Source organism: Laetiporus sulphureus (genome assembly GCF_001632365.1).
Source record: "Laetiporus sulphureus 93-53 unplaced genomic scaffold LAESUscaffold_1, whole genome shotgun sequence".
Lineage (NCBI taxonomy): Eukaryota > Fungi > Basidiomycota > Agaricomycetes > Polyporales > Laetiporaceae > Laetiporus > Laetiporus sulphureus.
Genome location: NW_024468510.1, coordinates 1,246,207 through 1,265,052, shown reverse-complemented (window position 1 = coordinate 1,265,052; position 18,846 = coordinate 1,246,207). Strand labels below are relative to the sequence as shown.

General features: G+C 47.9%; 3 protein-coding genes across 3 annotated transcripts; 1 reads left to right on the top strand and 2 right to left on the bottom strand.

Annotated features, from left to right (window-relative positions):
- Positions 1-2,647: 2,647 nt before the first annotated feature.
- LAESUDRAFT_638568 (uncharacterized protein) lies at positions 2,648-3,145 on the top strand (the record flags this gene model as incomplete). Its single annotated transcript, XM_040903477.1, has 1 exon — positions 2,648-3,145. A coding segment is annotated over one exon (498 nt), but the record flags the coding sequence as incomplete, so codon positions are not given.
- Positions 3,146-3,703: 558 nt separating this feature from the next.
- Positions 3,704-5,623, bottom strand: LAESUDRAFT_719230 (uncharacterized protein; the record flags this gene model as incomplete). The annotated part of the gene is made up of 9 exons (XM_040907594.1): positions 3,704-4,038; positions 4,072-4,215; positions 4,269-4,450; positions 4,494-4,813; positions 4,926-4,946; positions 5,009-5,051; positions 5,107-5,184; positions 5,260-5,360; positions 5,590-5,623. 9 exons carry the CDS (start codon positions 5,621-5,623, stop codon positions 3,864-3,866), a joined length of 1,098 nt encoding a protein of 365 aa, XP_040770444.1. The 3' UTR covers positions 3,704-3,863.
- A 1,774-nt stretch (positions 5,624-7,397) lies between these two features.
- Positions 7,398-9,113, bottom strand: LAESUDRAFT_767125 (uncharacterized protein; the record flags this gene model as incomplete). The annotated part of the gene is made up of 6 exons (XM_040913767.1): positions 7,398-7,739; positions 7,792-8,065; positions 8,141-8,265; positions 8,426-8,743; positions 8,795-8,823; positions 8,878-9,113. 6 exons carry the CDS (start codon positions 9,111-9,113, stop codon positions 7,405-7,407), a joined length of 1,317 nt encoding a protein of 438 aa, XP_040770443.1. The 3' UTR covers positions 7,398-7,404.
- Positions 9,114-18,846: the final 9,733 nt, after the last annotated feature.

Sequence of the window (18,846 nt, the reverse complement as noted above, 5' to 3'; positions counted from 1 at the left end):
TATGTCCTGATACGAGCCACCATTATCTGTTTTGCAGCTCTTTCCCCACGACTCACTGACGTACGCATGCTCGCGAGACTCACGTCTTTTATGGTGCGCTCGCATCATCCCGAACAGGGGCAGCACTCTCAGCAACAGCTGTCATGCATCCCGATGTGCATACGTGCTCACCTCAGCAGCTCTCACCTGCTTCCATCTACAGCCGGGAATTGCCTATCCTCGGCCTTCCGATGTCCTGCAGATAGCTCAATCCGTATGCGTGAAGGTTATGATTGTGAAAGCATGGTTGAAATGTATGCAAGAAGCGACAATGCTTCGGTCCGCCACAGGGCTGCTTGTGCCTCATGGCCACGTAAATAATGTTATCGAATGGTCGCGGTGGTTTGAGTTAAAGGCAAAGACGGATACGCTATGTCCTTGAGTGTCTATTCGCAGACGTTGGGCATGCGATGCCTCAGGGAACAGCAAGGAAGTTGCACAATCGCCACGAGAGCTTTGACGGCTTGTTCAATGATGGCAGTCACCCGAAAAGGTGGGACGATGGTCCACGGTCTTGCGGTCAAATAATCTCGAAATGGGGTGTGTGCGTGCTCTGGTTTTTTCTGCCCGCGTTCAAGCAGCGAAGTTAACATGGACCGGCTCGCAAGATCCCAACAACGTGTTTCGTTCTAATCCTCGCTCTCTTGTTCGAATCTGCGGTACAATTCTCGCGTCAAGCACGGGCCTGCTGAGACTCCAGCTCTCCGATCTCCTCTGAACGGCTCTCCTGTATGGGATTGACTATTCCACATAATACATAAAAGCTTCACAATTCGGAGCACGCTGCGGATGTCATTGTGTCTTCAGTGTTGGAAAGAGAGGATTTATTGGCTGATTTGGCCAAATTGGTCTTACCTTCATGGGTTGTTCAAGAATAAAATCCTTTCACAATATTGAATATTTTGGAATAAACCTCTTGATTTTCACCGGAGATAGGATAAAGTATTTTTCCGTCCGCTCCGTGAGTCATGATCCGGCGCATGATCAGCGCGTTCGAACCTCGCCTCATTGGCACCCGCCCACCCTTCCTCGTGCCCTTGCTTTCCTCGTGCCCTTGCTGCAAACATTGATACTGTCGAGCCTTTCTTCTCCGTTCTTCACCCATGGCTAGGAACAGGGGCGGGTCGGCCCAGTTCGACGGACCAAGCAAACGACTGTCGTGTTTCCTCAAGCTGCCGAACGTCACATCCTCCACGGCATGCGACTCGATACTGGTGAAGCCTAACACTTCGCTTCTCAGTGTTCGGAAGGCAATTTGCAAGAAGCATCGTGATTACATGAAGCATCACCGTTCTTTCATGATGGAGATGGCGATGTACGCTGTACGTAGAAATGAAACATGTGATGAATAGACTGTTAACAATCAGAGGATTGCAGCCAGTTGATTTGAACACAAAGCCCGTAGAGCAACTTTCAGAACATATTGCGGCTGCACTCGAGGCCACGCCTCTGGTGGATGTTACCCAGCTTATCCGCCAGGCGTGCGATCTGGACAAGCAGGGGGTAATTCATCTCATTCTCGTTGCAGTGCCATTCACACCACGCGGTGATTCTTATTTAAGTTGCCCTTTATGATTGTTTCTGATGAGCTTTTTTGGATGATTTCGGTCCGGCAGGTGAAGAAATCGGAAGTAAGTTGCTGACGCGTGTCCTGTCCATTTGGATACTCATTCTACTCTGAACAGTTGCGAAGCGCAAGATGCAAGACCTAGCTTCCATTGGGGATGAAAACATGGCCAAGAGGATTAGGCTGATGAATTCCGTGCCGTTCATGTTGCCCTCTAACCTCAATCATGCTCCCACTTTCGATCGCACAGCCTTTGTAAGACGGACCTTCGACCTCAGCAGACCGCCCAGACCGGACAGCATTCCTATCACTCTTATTCACCCAGTGTTTGCTCAGTTCGAAGATGTCTATGCCAGTATCGTCCTGACTCAGGCGGACGATGAGTGTGCGAAGAACTTGCAAGCCATAATGTGTATGATTTACAGTGATGAGAAGGCACGCGCACTCAACGTCAGAAACTGTCTGAAACTGTACCTCGCAGTTTCGCTTGAAGCCGCGTTGGTGTCCGTGTCCTGGGCTAATTACATGATCGACGGCCATCTCAGAGTAGGGCCATACATGCCGACGATCGTCGAAGTGAAGAGCGAATCTAAAGGCGGGGCGGCCAAAGCTGACCTTCAGGTCGGCCTGTATTACCTGAACTTCACCCAGAACATTGACTGGAAGGACATGGTTGGTTCGGTTCTTCCGTGTATGGGCGTTGTGATTCGTGATGAGTTATTTCGCTGCGCATACGCCTGCATTGTTTTAATCAACGAACATTTAGGGCCACAGATTCACTTCCTTGGCATGGCATTCCCTACTCCGATAATCTGCTCAGATGTCCTCGTGCAGACACTATCTGTCCACTCCGAAACAGATATGGATTGGCTTCCGCATGCGCTGGGAGCATACAGGCAAGCAGTGCACAGCCTAGTGCATTACTATGGTACCAAACTGCCCCATATTCACCGTTCTGGTCGTATACCCGACATCACTTACCCCTACCCCGACACCTGTCATGACGAGAATGGGAACGTCGTCCGGGTCAAATATACCGGCACAATTACGAAAGGCCGATTGCTCTTCACAGGTACCACCGTGGAGGAAAACAGGCCGACAGTGATCAAGTTCAGCCACAGATATTCTGAGGACGTGCACAGGGTGTGTGCTAAGCACAATTGCGTGCCATCCATCATTGGGACGACACTTCTGCCAAGCAGGTGGAACATGACTGTCATGGAGCTCATCGCAGACCCATGGGTCAATATCGCCGACGCGTACAATACTCTTCGTGGTCGCAAATTTTCAATTGTCCGTGAGCAACTGAAAGCTTTGTTATCAATATTGCGAGAGGGTGGCTTCGTTCACGGCGACCTTCGAGATACCAACATCTTGGTGAACACGGACACAATGATAATCAAGGTAGTTGATTTCGAGTGGGCTGGCAAGGAAGGCGAAGCGCAGTACCCGGCTTTTCTCAATGTCCGCTCCGTTCATTGCCCCCAAGACGTCCAGAGTCGCAAATTGATCAAATATGAGCACGACGAGGAGATGATACGTTACATCATAGATGATCTGGATTATTATGAGTCGTTGACCCCCGATTAAGATTTTACTGCGTGACGATCATCTTACATGTTGTACTTCGATATTCCATGGCCATATAAATATTAATTTCGTAGGCTGTTCAGCGGGCCCACTCTCCTTGCGGCCCTATGATTGATCGCGCCATTTTGGTGAGGTATCCTTACGTGCCCGCTCACCCCCTTACTTTTCGGTCGTCTATTAGATTGATGAGCAGAGCAAGAATGGCATGTTCCCTGCCTCACTTAAGCCGTGAGATGTAGAGGCTGTCTTATCGTGTATCATGAAAATCGCGAAGGGAGGAAATGTTACGATTGTTTCAATCGTTGGCATGTGCGATTCGTGCCATGCAAAGGAACATATCGTGTTTTCGAGCCGACAAGAAGCATGAGCTGTGGTCTTTGAGTGAATATAGAGCATTCGTTCGCGCACAGGGCTTCAGAATGCATATAGGTACTCTAATTCAGTGCCTGATGGTCGAAGGGGATGTTCTATAGCTAATTTGACAACGTCGATGCAAGACAGGAGGATAGCTGTTCGATCCCTCCAGTACAACAAAGAAGTCAACATTAACTAGAAGACAAGACAAGCAAGGGATGTACATTGCATCTAATCAGAAGCTGTCGATCATTCTGGCAGCATTTAAGGCAAGTCCAATCTACGCCTTTCAGTGAGCATTCTGTCACGCACATCAGATCTTGACCTCCTCGATTTTCTCTGTTTCCTCATGTGTCCCATTCTCTGCGGTACTGTCACCAGCAGCATCTTTCTTGCCAGCGGCGGCACTGGCAAAGCTGAACAATGGCCGCACATTCGCAGCAAGCATAACTGGACTCTTGTGCGTATCAGACGTGGGAGAGGCCGGGCTGGCGACAGAAGAGGCGGAAGGCATGGGTCACGTACCCGGGTGGTCCCATCTGCGCTGAGACGCCGTCCGCGATGACGTTCTTGACATCGAGTGAGACGCCCTTTCTTTGAACTGTTCTTGTTCCTTTTCAAGACGTTCCTCGATGGCAGCTTCCCTTCCAGAAATGTCGACGGGCCTTGAAACTGGTTAGCAACGAGGATCGCCGCTCAGCACAGGAACACCGCTTACTTAGCCACACTGAACAGGTTAAGTTTGTGCGTACTGGGCGCTGCTGCGGACGAATTAGGCGACGCGAGAGGAGAAGGGACAGCGGAGGAGCCACTGGATCGGGGCAAGAGCTCGAGCTTCCACCGCCCCATCTGAGGAGTTGAAGGTGTAGAGTTGCTTGCTACATACCGTGACGAAAGGAACTCAGTGCCCACGAACTGAGAGCACATGTGAGAATATACGCACGCAATCGTGTGGGGCCTGCGCCGTTGTCCTCTTCGGCGGATTGGGCACGTTCCACGATAGTTCCATGTCACCGCAGCCACGCATGCTGCTGAACCGACTGCCAGGACCCTCCGACACGCTCGGCTTGTATTTGCCGCTGAAGGCCCACCTGTCTTTAGTATCGGTGGAGAAGATAGGACCTTCTCGGAAGGTGGACCGCAAGCTAGGCTCGCCCGCCTCACACTCGAAAGAGGATGCAATAGACGACTGGAGTGGGCGGCGGGAAGAGGCTCGCCAGTTGGAGCCGGTGCCAGAGACAGAGGGTGGAGGCAGCTCGCGGCCTGAGGGTCGTCATAGCGCCTGCGCCGGGGGGGTGTTTATGACAGGAGAAAGGGTCAGGCAAGGGCTTCTCACACCTCTAGTTCCAGGCAAATTTCTCATCGTCAAAGCCACCGTAGCTTCCACAAAAGCTTTCTTCGCTACATTCATGTTAACATGAATTCGTCTGGAAGCTGAGATGACGTAAGAGGACATACGAGGCTCAGCGACTCTCACATGAATAACGCGGCTTGCCAGATTCTAAGTAAACGGGAACTTAGCCCAGGGTACATGAGGGAGCATGCTGGAAGTTCACCGAGCCAGACTTTTCGAGTACATGTTTAGGACCCTGGAAGTCAGCAAACTCAATGTAACCAAATCCTTCCGGTTTGTCCTCCCGGTCTCAGATGACTTTGTCTAAGAAGTTGACTGTTTGACCGGGTTTTAACTGAGCTTAAGTAAAGCTTACCTGCAGTCTGACAAAAACGTCCTCGAGTTCGCTCTCAGTGAGGACGGATACAAAGTTACCAATGACAGCAGTGAAGAGAAATTTTGTAGGTAGGGGAAGATCTTCTCAAAATGAAGGTGCACGGTCGGCTAGGAACAAGTATCAGCAAAGACAATGCTGACAGCACATGGCTACGTACAGCGCGAGGAGAACTAATCATCCCTCCTGCGGTCGAATGGGCATCCAAGGTCACCCTCGGTCCTTAGTGCTGTCCATGGCGGTACCGATGTTGAAGATCTGGAAATGAGGGAGAGCTGGATCGCAAGCTTAAGGGGCATGCCATGGACACACAAGTACGACGCAAGTTACCAATGACCTCAGTCATTTCGGGTTTTGCTGGAGATCCACGAGTGATTCATCATATGAAGATAAAGTATTTGCTCTAATCTGAGTAAGAGCAAATGGCTGAGTGGTAGATGTTGATCATCTATAGGTTCGTTACACCTACGTTGGTCGTAGGTTCGGATCTGTGAGGCCCCAATAGTTTAGGTTATAGCTATTGCACGGGAAGTATTCCCATAAATTGCTGTTTTTGTCAAATAATTTTGTCCAGTCCAGTGTGATTCCCTACATTCCAATACTTGTGTGACAAAAGGGCACTTCATTATATTTTTTCAAGCTCAGTGAGATCTAATACATTTAAGCTCAATTTATGAATTCAAAAATGTTTTTAGAATTTCACAATCAAGCATGAAATATATTTTGATGACCTATATATATACTACAAAAATCACTGTTTCATGAAGTGGAAAATGCACGAATAGTCACTTAAAAATGTTAAAATTCTGATGCCCTTTTATACATTGAAAAGATAATAGAAGATTTGTCTCTTCTAAACATTAACCTCCTACATGATATAAACTTCAGTGACTCTCAGAATCCTTATAAAATGCTACAAACTTGGCAGCACTTTTTAAGATGAATAAGTGAAACTCATGAATGTCAAAAAGTGTTCAGAAATGGTAGTCATCTGCATGTGTGAATGCCTTGTGAAAGAGTAAAGTGTAACTGTGTAAAAGATATATATCGTCATGTAACCTTTCATGATGAAAAAAAGCACACAGCATGTTCTAACTTTTATATATGAAAATTAAAAATGTATGACTTTCTGAGAAGGAAAACATTATGCTATTGAATGATTGCATAGATAAGAAGGAATAACAAAAGCATACAATCATGCTTAACTACCTTACTATACCCTTTGCTTACTGCATATGTACGCCACTCTTCATACATTTTATAGGCTATACTTACACAGAAATTAGCTGTTTATAAAATGTTACATCCTTGTATGTATTAAAAATACACAGTCTTGTGGATTTTTAACAGATATAATTTTAAATTCTGAAAATGTGTCAAAAATAAATTTCAATTTTACTAAGGTGTGTTTGACCACAGCCACAATTAGCCTATTCAATTATAAAGCTAAGACAGGAAGTGTCAGACTATATCCTTCGTGAGAGCAGGATAAAGAAGGAAAGCACAAGAACAAACTCATTGTTATTCTCAGAAGAGCAAATTCTGTAGACCAATGTGATATCTGAAATGATAGTCTTCTCTGACTTGCTTGCATTGATTATAGAGGTTGAAGCACTCTAGCTGGAACATTATGTGAGCTTCTCTCCTGTTATCTCAACACTATTGTATATTGGATGCATTATTTCCTCTGTCTGGTATGCATCTTCCTTTCATCAAAATGTCATCACACTTCTTATAAATACTGAATAGAGCTCATTATTCAAGAGCCAATGAAGGTGATATTTGACATGATCTTAGAGACAGGCATGCAGGCTCTGAGGTATAGCCTGTTTGCACCTGAAGATTATCTTCTAACCATCCTGCCATAGCAATGGATTATAGAGTCATTAAGATAGTCCCAGAAAGCTGAATTGAAAAAAGTTTTCGATAACATGAATGTGCTCAAAAATCATGAATTGAGTGTAAGTCTATGTTGAAAGCTCACAAGCCTACTAGCAAAGAAGGTTATCCATATGAATGTTGTCTGCAGTGTTGTAAGTGCTGGCTAATCATACATGTCTGTTCCGTGAATAGTGGGGAGTCCTGAAGTCACCGTCTCCGAACACAGCATGCATGGTATGACCATCACTAATCCGTGAACCCAATAATCTTTCCGTCCCACGCCCACCATATCATCTCATCCTTGTCATCGTCTTCATCCTCCTCATCTTGATTCTCTCGTACATTGAGCTTTATGTCAGGGTTGACCTCACCTCCACGACAAGAGATCCAGATGCCTTTGGCCTTCATGCCCTTCCTCGCCTTAGCACGTTTATCTTCATGTGAGCCTTCCACGCAGCTCGCCTCTTCCAGGAATGTCTGAAGCATTACCTCAAGCGAGCGCGTCAGGTTCTGCCTCGGAACCCATGTGGGATGCACAAACCTCCGCGGCACACGTAGCAGGACATACGCATGCGTCGGCGCTGTTGCTGGATATTAGTGTCCCACCAACTATTTGACGGAAGATACACGCACCAAGCTCGCGAGACATGCCTCCGTCACCTTCAACACATGTGTTAGCTAGCGTTCGCGAGAGGAGATGCTCAGCTGCTCGTATCTTCTTCTGTTCCTCGGTTAACGTATCGAATTTAGCAGGTATGGCCGGTTGGCTCTGCAGGGCAGGCTGTGATGACAAGACTTTCAGGGGAGTCCGTCCTGGTGGTTTGCGGTTTTGCTCCTCCTCACGAAAGTCAGCTTGGATGGGGATGGTGAGATGATCCTGAAACGGAGTGATTGTCCGAACTCGAGGCTGGGAGAGTGGTGTAAGAGCTGGTGAGGACAAAGATAACTGCCGTAGGGATAATTCTGGTGGCAGCGTCAATACCTGCGCTTGAAAAGGATTGAATGTTCGAGGAGGCGATGGGGTAGCTGGCTCAGATAAGGCAGATAGACGACGGTGGAGGGTCTCGGTGGCTTCCTTTGGTACCGTGAAAGATGATGAAAGAAGTCCTGATGACAAAGTTAATGGCCATAAAGGTGTCTTTATGGGCGGCGGCATCGTAAGTTGGTCCTGGAACAGAACAAATGACCGAACCGGAGATTGGAAGGGTGAAGGAGATGGTGAGGGCAAACGAGACGCACGGGGCTTTGTAGCTGTCTCATAAATCACTTCCCTCATCGTCTGTTGCGTCAAAATTGTCTTCTTCGCTAATGCCCTCGTCATCACTTTCCGGACTCTGACTGTCAGTGGTCGCCATACTGTCCAGCCTGCTTGTCCTCTCATCCTTCTGCCCTATTACCTTAACATCCAGTCCATCCACTATGAGAACCACCTTGGCCCGTGCAGCTCCTATGCTTGGACCCAGGACAAATGCCAGATATGCAGATCGGGCCTTCGATGGACTCTCATTCTCAGATTGTCGCTGTAGCATTGCACTAAAAAGGGCTGAGAATGTCATGCCGAGGTGTGAGGACAGCGTGTCAAATGCTGCAAGCAATTGCGTTCACTTCTTCACCATGCGTGGGTCTCTGTTAGCACCTGGCATACGTGCCAGCTGTACGATAGGACTAGAGCATGTTCATGCAGCAATATCCCACATGAACGTGGAACGGACGACTCACAACGGAAGTTGCGATTTTAGAAACAAGACGTGCCCTAGCAGAGATGTCGCAAGGCTGGCCGCCATAGCGGAAGATACAGTTTTCTCTTCGAGGACGACATGAGGTATTGTCAGACATGCACCTTGAGCCTGAGCTTGCAACGTGTCTTGGTCATCGATTGTAGCCTTCTCCGGCGAGCGTATCAGAGAGAGCACTCTGCTCTCAGTGGGCCTACAAATGGGCCTATCTGGAGACATGGACATTAGTGGGGATGCAGAAGGGGCCACCAAAAGCTTTGTGCACTTGCGCATGCACCAAGGATGTATGACCACACCCAGTACGTGAAGGTGCACGTACACTGGTCGTGTTGAGCTTGAACTGATTTGGTCAACTTTAAAGCCGGCCAAACCGTGCTGACTATAGCATACAGTATATTTCACGTACAAAGATATCCTGTATATATCAAGCTTTACAAGAAAAATTCACAAAGCACAGCGTAGCTGCCGTGCAAAATTCACAGTATATCATCCACTTTCACCTCCTTGTCCACCTCCTCGTCCTCAAAAGATACCATGGTGAGGTCAATCAAGCTATCCGACAAAGCATCGGATGTTTAACTTATAGTATGCTGGAGTAGAAGATGGCCTTGTTCAGGCTTAGAGGACTTGGATCTATTCACGCTGTAGCTACTCAGTATATATACATATGGGATGAGACCCTGTACACCATTCATGGACAACTGGTACCTACAGTAACGTGATACTTACATAGATGAGTAATATCGTGCTAATACATTTAGCCCAGTGGCAACAGGTATTGTCCAATGGTATATTACTCTTTTGTCAATGTCCATATTGTATGATCCTGTCAGATTATACGATTGGTTCCTATGAATGGAACACTCTTAGATGTCTCTAGAACCTTCGGTGAGTTTCTATGACATTCTATTCCCTGCACATGACTGTCACGTCACGTCGTTCATGATCGATCGTGTAGATCATATCAGGATACAACCGTTCCTTCAACACCCTCTCTTGATCGAACAATCGAGTCAAGCATGAGTGAGGTGAATATAGCGTGATAGCTTTTCTATCCTTAGATAACCAAGATTTTTGGTAAGCAAGTCCGCATATTGTTCCTCAGTGGGAACATGATAGAGAGTAATTAACCCTCTCTCAACCTCATGGCGTACACGGTGGTAACGTAGATCAATGTGCTTTGTTCTTCGATCATGAGCTGGATTGACAGCCAGGAAGATTGCTCCTTGGTTATCGACACAGAGTGGGAGTGGCATCCCTGTGCTAAATTCTAGTTCAGACTCAAATGATCGAAGCCAGATTGCCTGCTTAGAACAATCAGACAGTGCAATATATTCTGCTTCAGTGGATGACAGAGCCACAGTGGGTTGCCTCCGTGTGTCCCAACACACCGGTCCTTCAGCCATCAGAAATAGATATGCAGATGTCAAGCGTCTGTCATCTCTATTTTCTGCCCAGTCTGAATCAGAGTATCCAATTAGACCAGCATTGGAAGTTCCATAATACATGAGTGCATATAACTCAGTATGGCTGAGGTAACGTAGGATCCACATAGCGTACTTCATGTGTTCCTCTGTGGGGTGGTTGTTAAAATGTGATAGCCTGTTGACTGCATAGGCTATGTCCAGTCGAGTACCAAGGGCAATCCACAGTAATGTGCCAATGACTAATTGGTATCGATGACGAAGTTTCATATCAAGATGGTGAGTGTCGCTGGCTTTCTCCAACTTGATACCAGATGGTAAGGGTGACCTTTTGGGAGCACAGTTATTCATTCCAAACTGATCAATGGTTTCTGTCACGGCACGCCGATGACAAAGATAGACAACCAGAAATAGAGTCCCCTTGAGGGCCTCCTGGCTAATAGCCAACAGTGACGAGCTGTGGCGATACGACGTGCCCACTGACGAGGCCTAGTAGCTGGTCGCAGAGCAAGACTTACTGGCGAGGCTAGAGGCGCTATCACACAAATGAGAATGCAATGAGATGTATAGCACACTGAGAGTGTCTGGTAAGACCCCTCTGTGATAGTAGTGGTGGACGAAGGAGAATAAGACTGAGGTCTCCTCCTCGTCTCGCTGGTCCTTATATACATGATTGCTACGCTACTGTACAGTAATACCTAAGCGAGTCACACGCTATCCTACTGGTCAGTGCTGCAATCGTACGACATGTCCCAATTATCCTGATTGGCTGCCTAATAATAACCCACGGAGACGGAGCTCCTCTTGAGCACGCAATATGTCATCATGGTGATTGCGACATATGACGCCATGCCGAGGAGCTCGGTGTCACGTGACAATGCCGAGAGAGATCCGAGGTCATGTGACTGGATGCCTCGTTATCTTATCTCATTAGGTCACGTGACTTCTTGTGCGACGAGAAATGATGAAAAATGATATGCTTCTTTAATAGCATTTGTTCCTTTTAATGACTTGTCAGGTAAAACCGTGACATCACCCCCTTCTCAAGGTTCATCGTCCCGATGAGCCAAAGCCTCTGGCACCTCGTATTGTTCTTTTTGCGAGTGAACTATCTGCCTCCGAAATGATTCCTGGGACGTAGCGTTCGCATATGAACTGGGCGATACGATCACCTGTCTTAACCTCGAATGGTTCGCTAGTCGTGTTCACAAGCAGAACCTTGATCTCCCCTGTGTAGTCCGGGTCTACTACCCCTGCTGCGACATCAATGCCTTTGAGGGCTAGCCCACTTCGGGGGGCTACTCGAATGTATGTCCATTTTGGGGGGTCGACCGCCAACCCAGTGCCGACGAGCATTCTGGAATGTGGGGGAATGTTTAAGTCTTGTACGGACTTGACATCCCATCCTACAGCTTCACTAGATCCCTTGTAGGGAGCTCGGGCATTTGGATGAAGGCGAAAGAAAAACATGAACTCATCAGGGTGGTCAGACAGGGCGATTTTGTGCGCTTTGCGCGTTCGCGGCTTAGCTCTTGGAGCATCTGGGTGTGTCTTATGGAATTCCTCTACTTTGTCTTTAACATTCGTGAGGTTTTCCAGTGGTTCCCAAGTATTATCGCTGTGGTCATAGTCTAACCACTTAACGAGATACTGGGTTTTGTTATACCTGATTCTTGAATCAAGGATGTCCTCTACGTCCCATTCTTCCTCTCCGTCGATGATAACTGGAGGGTTAGGGGGAGGTATGCGTCCAGGAATCGAGTCTTGATGGAACATGATTAGCTTTGAAGCGTGGAACACAGGGTGTATCTTCATGTCCGCTGGTAATTGCAGTTTGAACGATACGGTCCCGATCTTTTCGAGGATCTTGAATGGTCCATAGTTTTGAGTCGCAAGCTTCTGGCTTTTGACTTTTACATGGAGATCTTTTCCTCGAATAAGCACTTCGTCTCCTACTTTGAAAGGGACGTCCTGCTTTTTAAGATCGAAATACCATTTCATACGTTCTGCTGCTAATGACAGAGCGGCACGCGCTTGTTCCTGTGCTTGGTCGCGGTTATGGAATAAATGTTCCAGGGATGAATGTTGTATTCCCTCCAATACATCGGGTGCCATGCGGGGGTGTCGACCATGCTCTATGAAGAACGGTGATAGACCTGTCGATTCTGAAGCTTGGTTGTTGTATGCAAATTCCGCCGTGGGCAATAATGTGGCCCAATCAGTTTGTCGATAGTTGCAGTACATGCGCAGATATTGCTCCAGAATCTGATTGACTCGTTCGGTCTGTCCATCCGTTTCTGGGTGATAAGCTGTAGACATAGTCGACTTAATGTGAAGTTTCTGACAGAACTCCTGGAATAATTTGGCTGAGAACTGGGTGCCTCGATCCAAAATAATCTGCCTGGGAATTCCATGGAGTTTGAATACTTCATTGTAAAAAATCGACGCTACTTGAGATGCTGTCACCGTGTCATCTACTGCGTAGTAGTGGGCATGTTTGGTAAATCGGTCGACGACTACCAAGATGGCAGTCTTCTTTTCTCCCCTATGGTCTGGGCTTGGCGGTAGCTGTGTAATCAGGTCACAGGTAACCATCTCCCAAGGCCCTTGTGGTACTGGATTGAGTTGTAATAGTCCGTAAGGCTTTTGCTTACTCGTCTTGTTTCTTTGACAAGCTACACAGCCTTGAACGTACTTCTTGACATCAATGGTAAGCCCTGGCCACCAATAGTTCCTGCTGATCAATTCTTGCGTCTTCCATCGTCCGGCATGTCCGGCGGTGGAGATGTCGTGATGTAATTTAATCAGCTCATTCCGCAGCATAGAGTTCTTTGGAACGTAGACCTTTCCTCTTCTGAGCAGCAATCCATGCTCGAAGTTCCACTCTTGGAGATCTTTTCCGAACTCTCGCTTGCCAGTTTTTAGTAGGTGCTGGTAACCTTTGGTCATTTCATCGTCTTGTAGTGCCGATTTTACTCTTTCTAGAAGTTTTGCATCGTCAACTTCGGAGGAATGAGTGGCTGAGATTGCGTGGATGGCAAAATATTCGGGCTGAAGTAAAGTTTGCCCTGAATTGTCATTGCTCACCCCCTTCTCATGATCTGGCCTCCTGGACAGAGGATCGGCACGCATCATCGTCTTTCCGGGGCGGTGACGGAGAATAAAGTTGAATCGTGTAAGGTAAAGTGACCATCGAGCTTGTCGTCTGGTCAGTGTTTGAGCTTGTCGGAAATAGGTAAGATTAAGGTGATCTGACCATATCTCAACTGGGTGCGGGTGTCCTTCAAAGTATTGCCTATATTTTTCCAGGGCCCGAATGATTGCTAGCATTTCCTTGTCGTAAATCTCATAGTTGCGCTCGTGTTCATTGAGTGACTTGGAGTAATAAGCGACAGGATGCCAAAGTTCATCTTCTCCCAACTGTTCAAGGACCGTGCCTGTGGCAAAGTCCGAGGCATCTGTCTCTAGTCTAAAGGGACGGATTGCGTTGGGGAGTGCGAGGATCGAGGTGGAAGTGAATGCAGTTTTGAGGGCCTCGAATGCCTGTTGTTGAGGATCTTCCCATTTCCATGGTGCGTCCTTACGTGTTAATAGAGTCAAGGGTCGGGTCATCGATCCGAAATCCTTGATGAATCGTCGATAGAAATTTGCCAGACCAAGGAATGCTTGTACTTGCTTTACCTTGGTGGGCACCGGCCATTTGAGCACGCCGTTGACCTTCTCTGAGTCCATCTGTATCGACCCTTTTGAGATTATGAGTCCGAGAAACTTGACGAAAGTGGTCGCAAAGTGACACTTTTCTGGTTTCACGAACAGGTCATTGTCTCGGAGTCGTTGTAAGACTTCTTTGGTCAGACGATCATGTTCCTCCTGGTTATCCGTAAAGATGATGATGTCATCTATATAGACTGCCACCTTTCCAGTGCGAATGAGGTCACCTAAAACGTCGTTCATCATGGCCTGGAAAGTGCTAGGGGCATTACAGAATCCGAAGTACATGACAGTGGGTTCAAATAACCCTCTATGGGTGATGAACGCTGCCTTTTCCTCATCTCCCTTGCGAAGGCGTACATTATTGTATCCCCATCTCAGGTCTAGTGTAGTAAATATACTAGCCCTTGAGAGTCCGTCGATGAGATCGTTGATTCGGGGGAGTGGGAATTTGTTCTTCTTGGTGACACTGTTTAATGCCCTGTAGTCTTGGACTAGTCTAAGAGATCCATCCTTCTTCTTGACAAAAAATACCGGAGCGGCGTAGGGGGATTTAGATGGTCGAATGTAGCCTTTGGCTTGTTCGCCATCAATCCATTCGTCAAGCGAGTTCTTCTGTCGTAAAGACATTGGGTATACTTTTGCTGGTCTCGGGGTTGCCGCGTCTGGGACAAGATCAATTGCGTGATCGTAGGGCTTACGCGTCGGCATTCTTTCCGAGCTCTTCTTCGAGAACACATCTCCGAATTGATGAAATTTTGGAGGGACGAATTTGGACCAATATTCTTTGTCCTGTGTCTCTTCTGCCGGCTGTTCTACCAAATGCTCCTTTACCTTCTTGCTTATGCGTAGGATGTCGTGCACCATGTTACGAAGATCCTGGTCTTGCAAGTCTATCCAGTTGATGAAGCTATCTTCCTGATCCCACCCGTCATCCATGTGTACGTCAGGGATGATTACTTCATCTTCGAGCCGGGGTTGCGATAGAAGGTTGACTTCTTCTTCACATACTTTGACTCGTTGCTTCCTCGTGTGTCTACATCTTGAGAACATGACCTCTCTATGTTCTTAGTCAACTCGGGGGTTGTGTTCTTGTAGGAATTTCATGCCAAGGATTATTGACATGCGTCCAAGGTTTGTGACGAGCAAACTCTCGGTTGATCGGTGCCCCCCGATTAGGATGCTTGTGACTACACGATGAGTAATTGCGCCACCCTTGTTGGGGCTAGCGTCTGCATTCAGGATTCGGATTTCATGGTTTAGAGGTATCATCTTAAACCTGTGCTTCTCCGCAAATCTTTGGTCGATATAGCAGGAGAATGCTCCAGAATCCAATAGTGCCGTTGTCTGGATTTCCCGTGATACGAATCTTATCGGCAATTCGATCAAATGTTTAGAAAAACCTGCGGATGCAATATATATGTGGTCGCTAGGTACATTCGTTCTCACGGTACTAATACAATTGTCCTGAAGTGTGACACCAGACTCGTCTACACTTCGTACTGAAAATCCTCTGAAAAATCATCTATCTCGATGATTCTTGCATTGGTGTCTTTTGTCGTTGACGCCGAGATCGTTGATGCCGTTTCCGCCTTTTTTGCTTTGCCTTTGCCCTTGCTGGATGGTGGTGTAGTCGTCGTGGTGCTCATCTCACGAAGTGCAGCAATTGCTTGTTCCAATGCCGCAATTTGAGCTGATGAGCCCACGCTACTTTCTTCTTCCACCTGTCGCACGTTTGTCGCCTTGCCCTTCCCTTTTCCTTGCCCTTGCTTTGGGGCAGATCTTGTCTGAAACTGCTTGCCCTTGTATTCAGGCTTGGGGGAGGGACATCGCTTTCCTCGTTCATAGGCGTGCTTTCCGCAAAACAAACATAGTTTGTTTGCCAGCCACCTGTCCTGTTCCGGGGATAGTTCGTGGGCGATTCGTGCACTTGTGTCCATTGCGTTAGGGTCTTTGGGAGCAGTTGCCTTAGTCGTCGTGGTCGGTCCAGTAGACTTGTTTCCCGTCATTTGTTGGAGATGTTTGATTTCTATCTCCAGGCAGAACTCGAGATAGTCCATCCAGGTGGTTGGAATCTTCGAGGGGTCTAAAGTCTCCGTTACCGACATGACCGTTTGAATGTGGGTCGACCGTTGTTCCCTGATTTTGACGATTAGATCTTCGTCAGAGTATCCTGATTCGGGGGCATAAGCCCTGAAATTCTCTGCGAAGGCAATCATCGTTTTGTGGCGTATTGCGCAGTGTGCATCTAGCAGGGATTGTGCTGTGCGCTTGGGGTCAAGCGTCTTGTATGCCATTTCCAGTTTCCTGGTGTATTCTGCCCATGTACCAACGTCTTGTCCAGAGGCGAGCTTGATTGCGTACTCTTTCATGTATAGAGCAGCTCCGCCTTCCAGATGCGCGTTGGCTTGCCAAATTTTGTCCTTGTCGTCCGTGAAATGGTTGTAATCGAGCCAGATGAGTAGGTTCGTGAACCAAGTTTCAAAGTTTTCTGACGACTTTCTTCCCGAATACTTGGGAGGATCGGGGAGCTTGATTCGGCGGGGCGATTGACTGGATTGACCGGCCGGTGGTAGGATACCTGTGGAGGGCGCATTGATGATGGCATTGTTGAGTCGAGACTCCAAGCCAATGATGTACGTGGTGGTCTTTTCCTGAGCCTCCTTCAGGGCGACCATGTTGCCGTAAAGGGCGTCCATCTGACCCTTTACTTTATCCTTGTAATCTTCGAAGTCTTTGCGAATTGCTTGGGCTTCGAGTGTCAGATTGTTATTGGCCTTGATGAGCCGTTCATTGTCGGCGGAGAGGGTGCCGATCTGTGCTCTGGCAGTTTTTAGCTGATCTCGTATTTCTACTGCCATTATTTTGACGTGAATACGAGCCAGCACTTCATCTTCCAATGAGGCCACCGTGCGCTCGTGACGTTCATCCATCTTTTGACGTAAAGCCTCGTACGAGCTTACAACATCTCTCATGACGAATGATCGTACTACGTTCATTACCCATTCCTTAACGTCGTTTGGAATGGTGTTGGGTGCAGCGACATTGGCAGCTTCCTCAATGGTTGCGTAAGGTATTCCCTGCCATTCCCAAGTCTGAGGTGTGGCAAACGCTGGCAGGGTAGTGGGCGATGGGTTTCTGACTACTCCCGACGCCTTGGGTGTGCTGCTGGTGTGTGGTTCTTCAGCAGGGGCAGCTGATTCTGCTTCAGATGATGTGGTAGTGGCCTGACTCCTCCAGGGGTCAGCAGGCTCACTCATTGTGTGTCCTCCGGGGAAAGAAACGCCTCCAAGGTTGTATTGAGACATGAGGATCGATGTCGAGGATAATGGAAATGATGTGACGGACAATGTGTTAATCGATCAATTCTCAACCTTAGAAGGGTTCGAGGTTTTCCTCGATGAGTCCTTCTTCTTCTAACTCTTCTCGTAGAGTTTCAGCTCGATATTGCCAATATTCTCGCTCTTCCTCAAGATCAGGGATGAGACGGAATGGTGCCGAGTAGGTGGTATAGGCATGTACTTGTACCGTGTAGTGGTAGAGTACTTGTTGCCAGTTGGCAACGAGAGGTTGATAGATGAAGTACGCGGTGCAGATGACTGTGAGTTGTCCCTGCGCCGGGTGATAAAAGTCCACGATGTAGTTCTCGTATATAAAGCCGATTGCGTATCTCGGCATGAAACTTGGGATACAAAAATATTACTGGTCCTAGTAAGGCCAGTAGCACGACTCCTTTTCAAACTTCACTATCTCTTTGCCCACACGCTCCTGCTCCTTGTTGATTCCCTTGAAGGAAATCTTTCCTAGTCCTACGCAAAGCTTAATAGCGATGCGCCTATCAACGAATGTGAAATCGTGCCCTGCTCCGATGCACTCGTTTATCACTGATAGGTGTCGAAGAATTCTGTCTCGACACTGTAACTGCTCCTCTGTGAACTTTGCCGCAATATGTGGCTGCTGCAAGACTTTGTATCGCTGAATGGTAGCGTATACAGTCGGTGCAATGTTCTCGGGGAGAGTGCCTTTAGGATTTTCGTGAATTCCACGAGGATGGTAGCTCTTCGAGAGCGCGAAATTGAGGACGTCGATGGCGGGGAATGTAGCGTAGGGGTGAGGAGGTTGGAGTGGAATAGACGGGGTAAGTGCGTCTCTTGGAATTCCTTCGAGCCAGAGGCTAACCTTGCACTCCTGTTGGCGGTGCTCAGCTGTAATGCCTTGTGAGCTGGCTTGTGGGGGCTTCGCTCAGACGAGATTTCCCTGAGTTAGGCAGTGCGTGCGACGAGGATCGCGTTGGTACGGGTGGTAGTGTCCGTTGGGCGGAACGATACCATTGTGTACTTGGGGCGCTTTACCAGTCACTGCAGCGCTGTTCCTTTTGAAGGAAGGAAGCGGCTTAGGCGGTAGAGACGCGGAGGAATTGTATGAGGGAAGTGGTGTGGAAAAAGCCCTGCCCTGGGTGGAAGTATCTCTGGGCGAAAATGCGCGGCTACCAGTGTTAGACACTTGGTAGGGGCGTAAAAGGTCAGTCTTATTCTAATGTCACGGCACGCCGATGACAAAGATAGACAACCAGAAATAGAGTCCCCTTGAGGGCCTCCTGGCTAATAGCCAACAGCGACGAGCTGTGACGATACGATGTGCCCACTGATGAGGCCTAGTAGCTGGTCGCAGAGCAAGACTTACTGGTGAGGCTAGAGGCGCTATCACACAAATGAGAATGCGATGAGATGTATAGCACACTGAGAGTGTCTGGTAAGACCCCTCTGTGATAGTAGTGGTGGACGAAGGAGAATAAGACTGAGGTCTCCTCCTCGTCT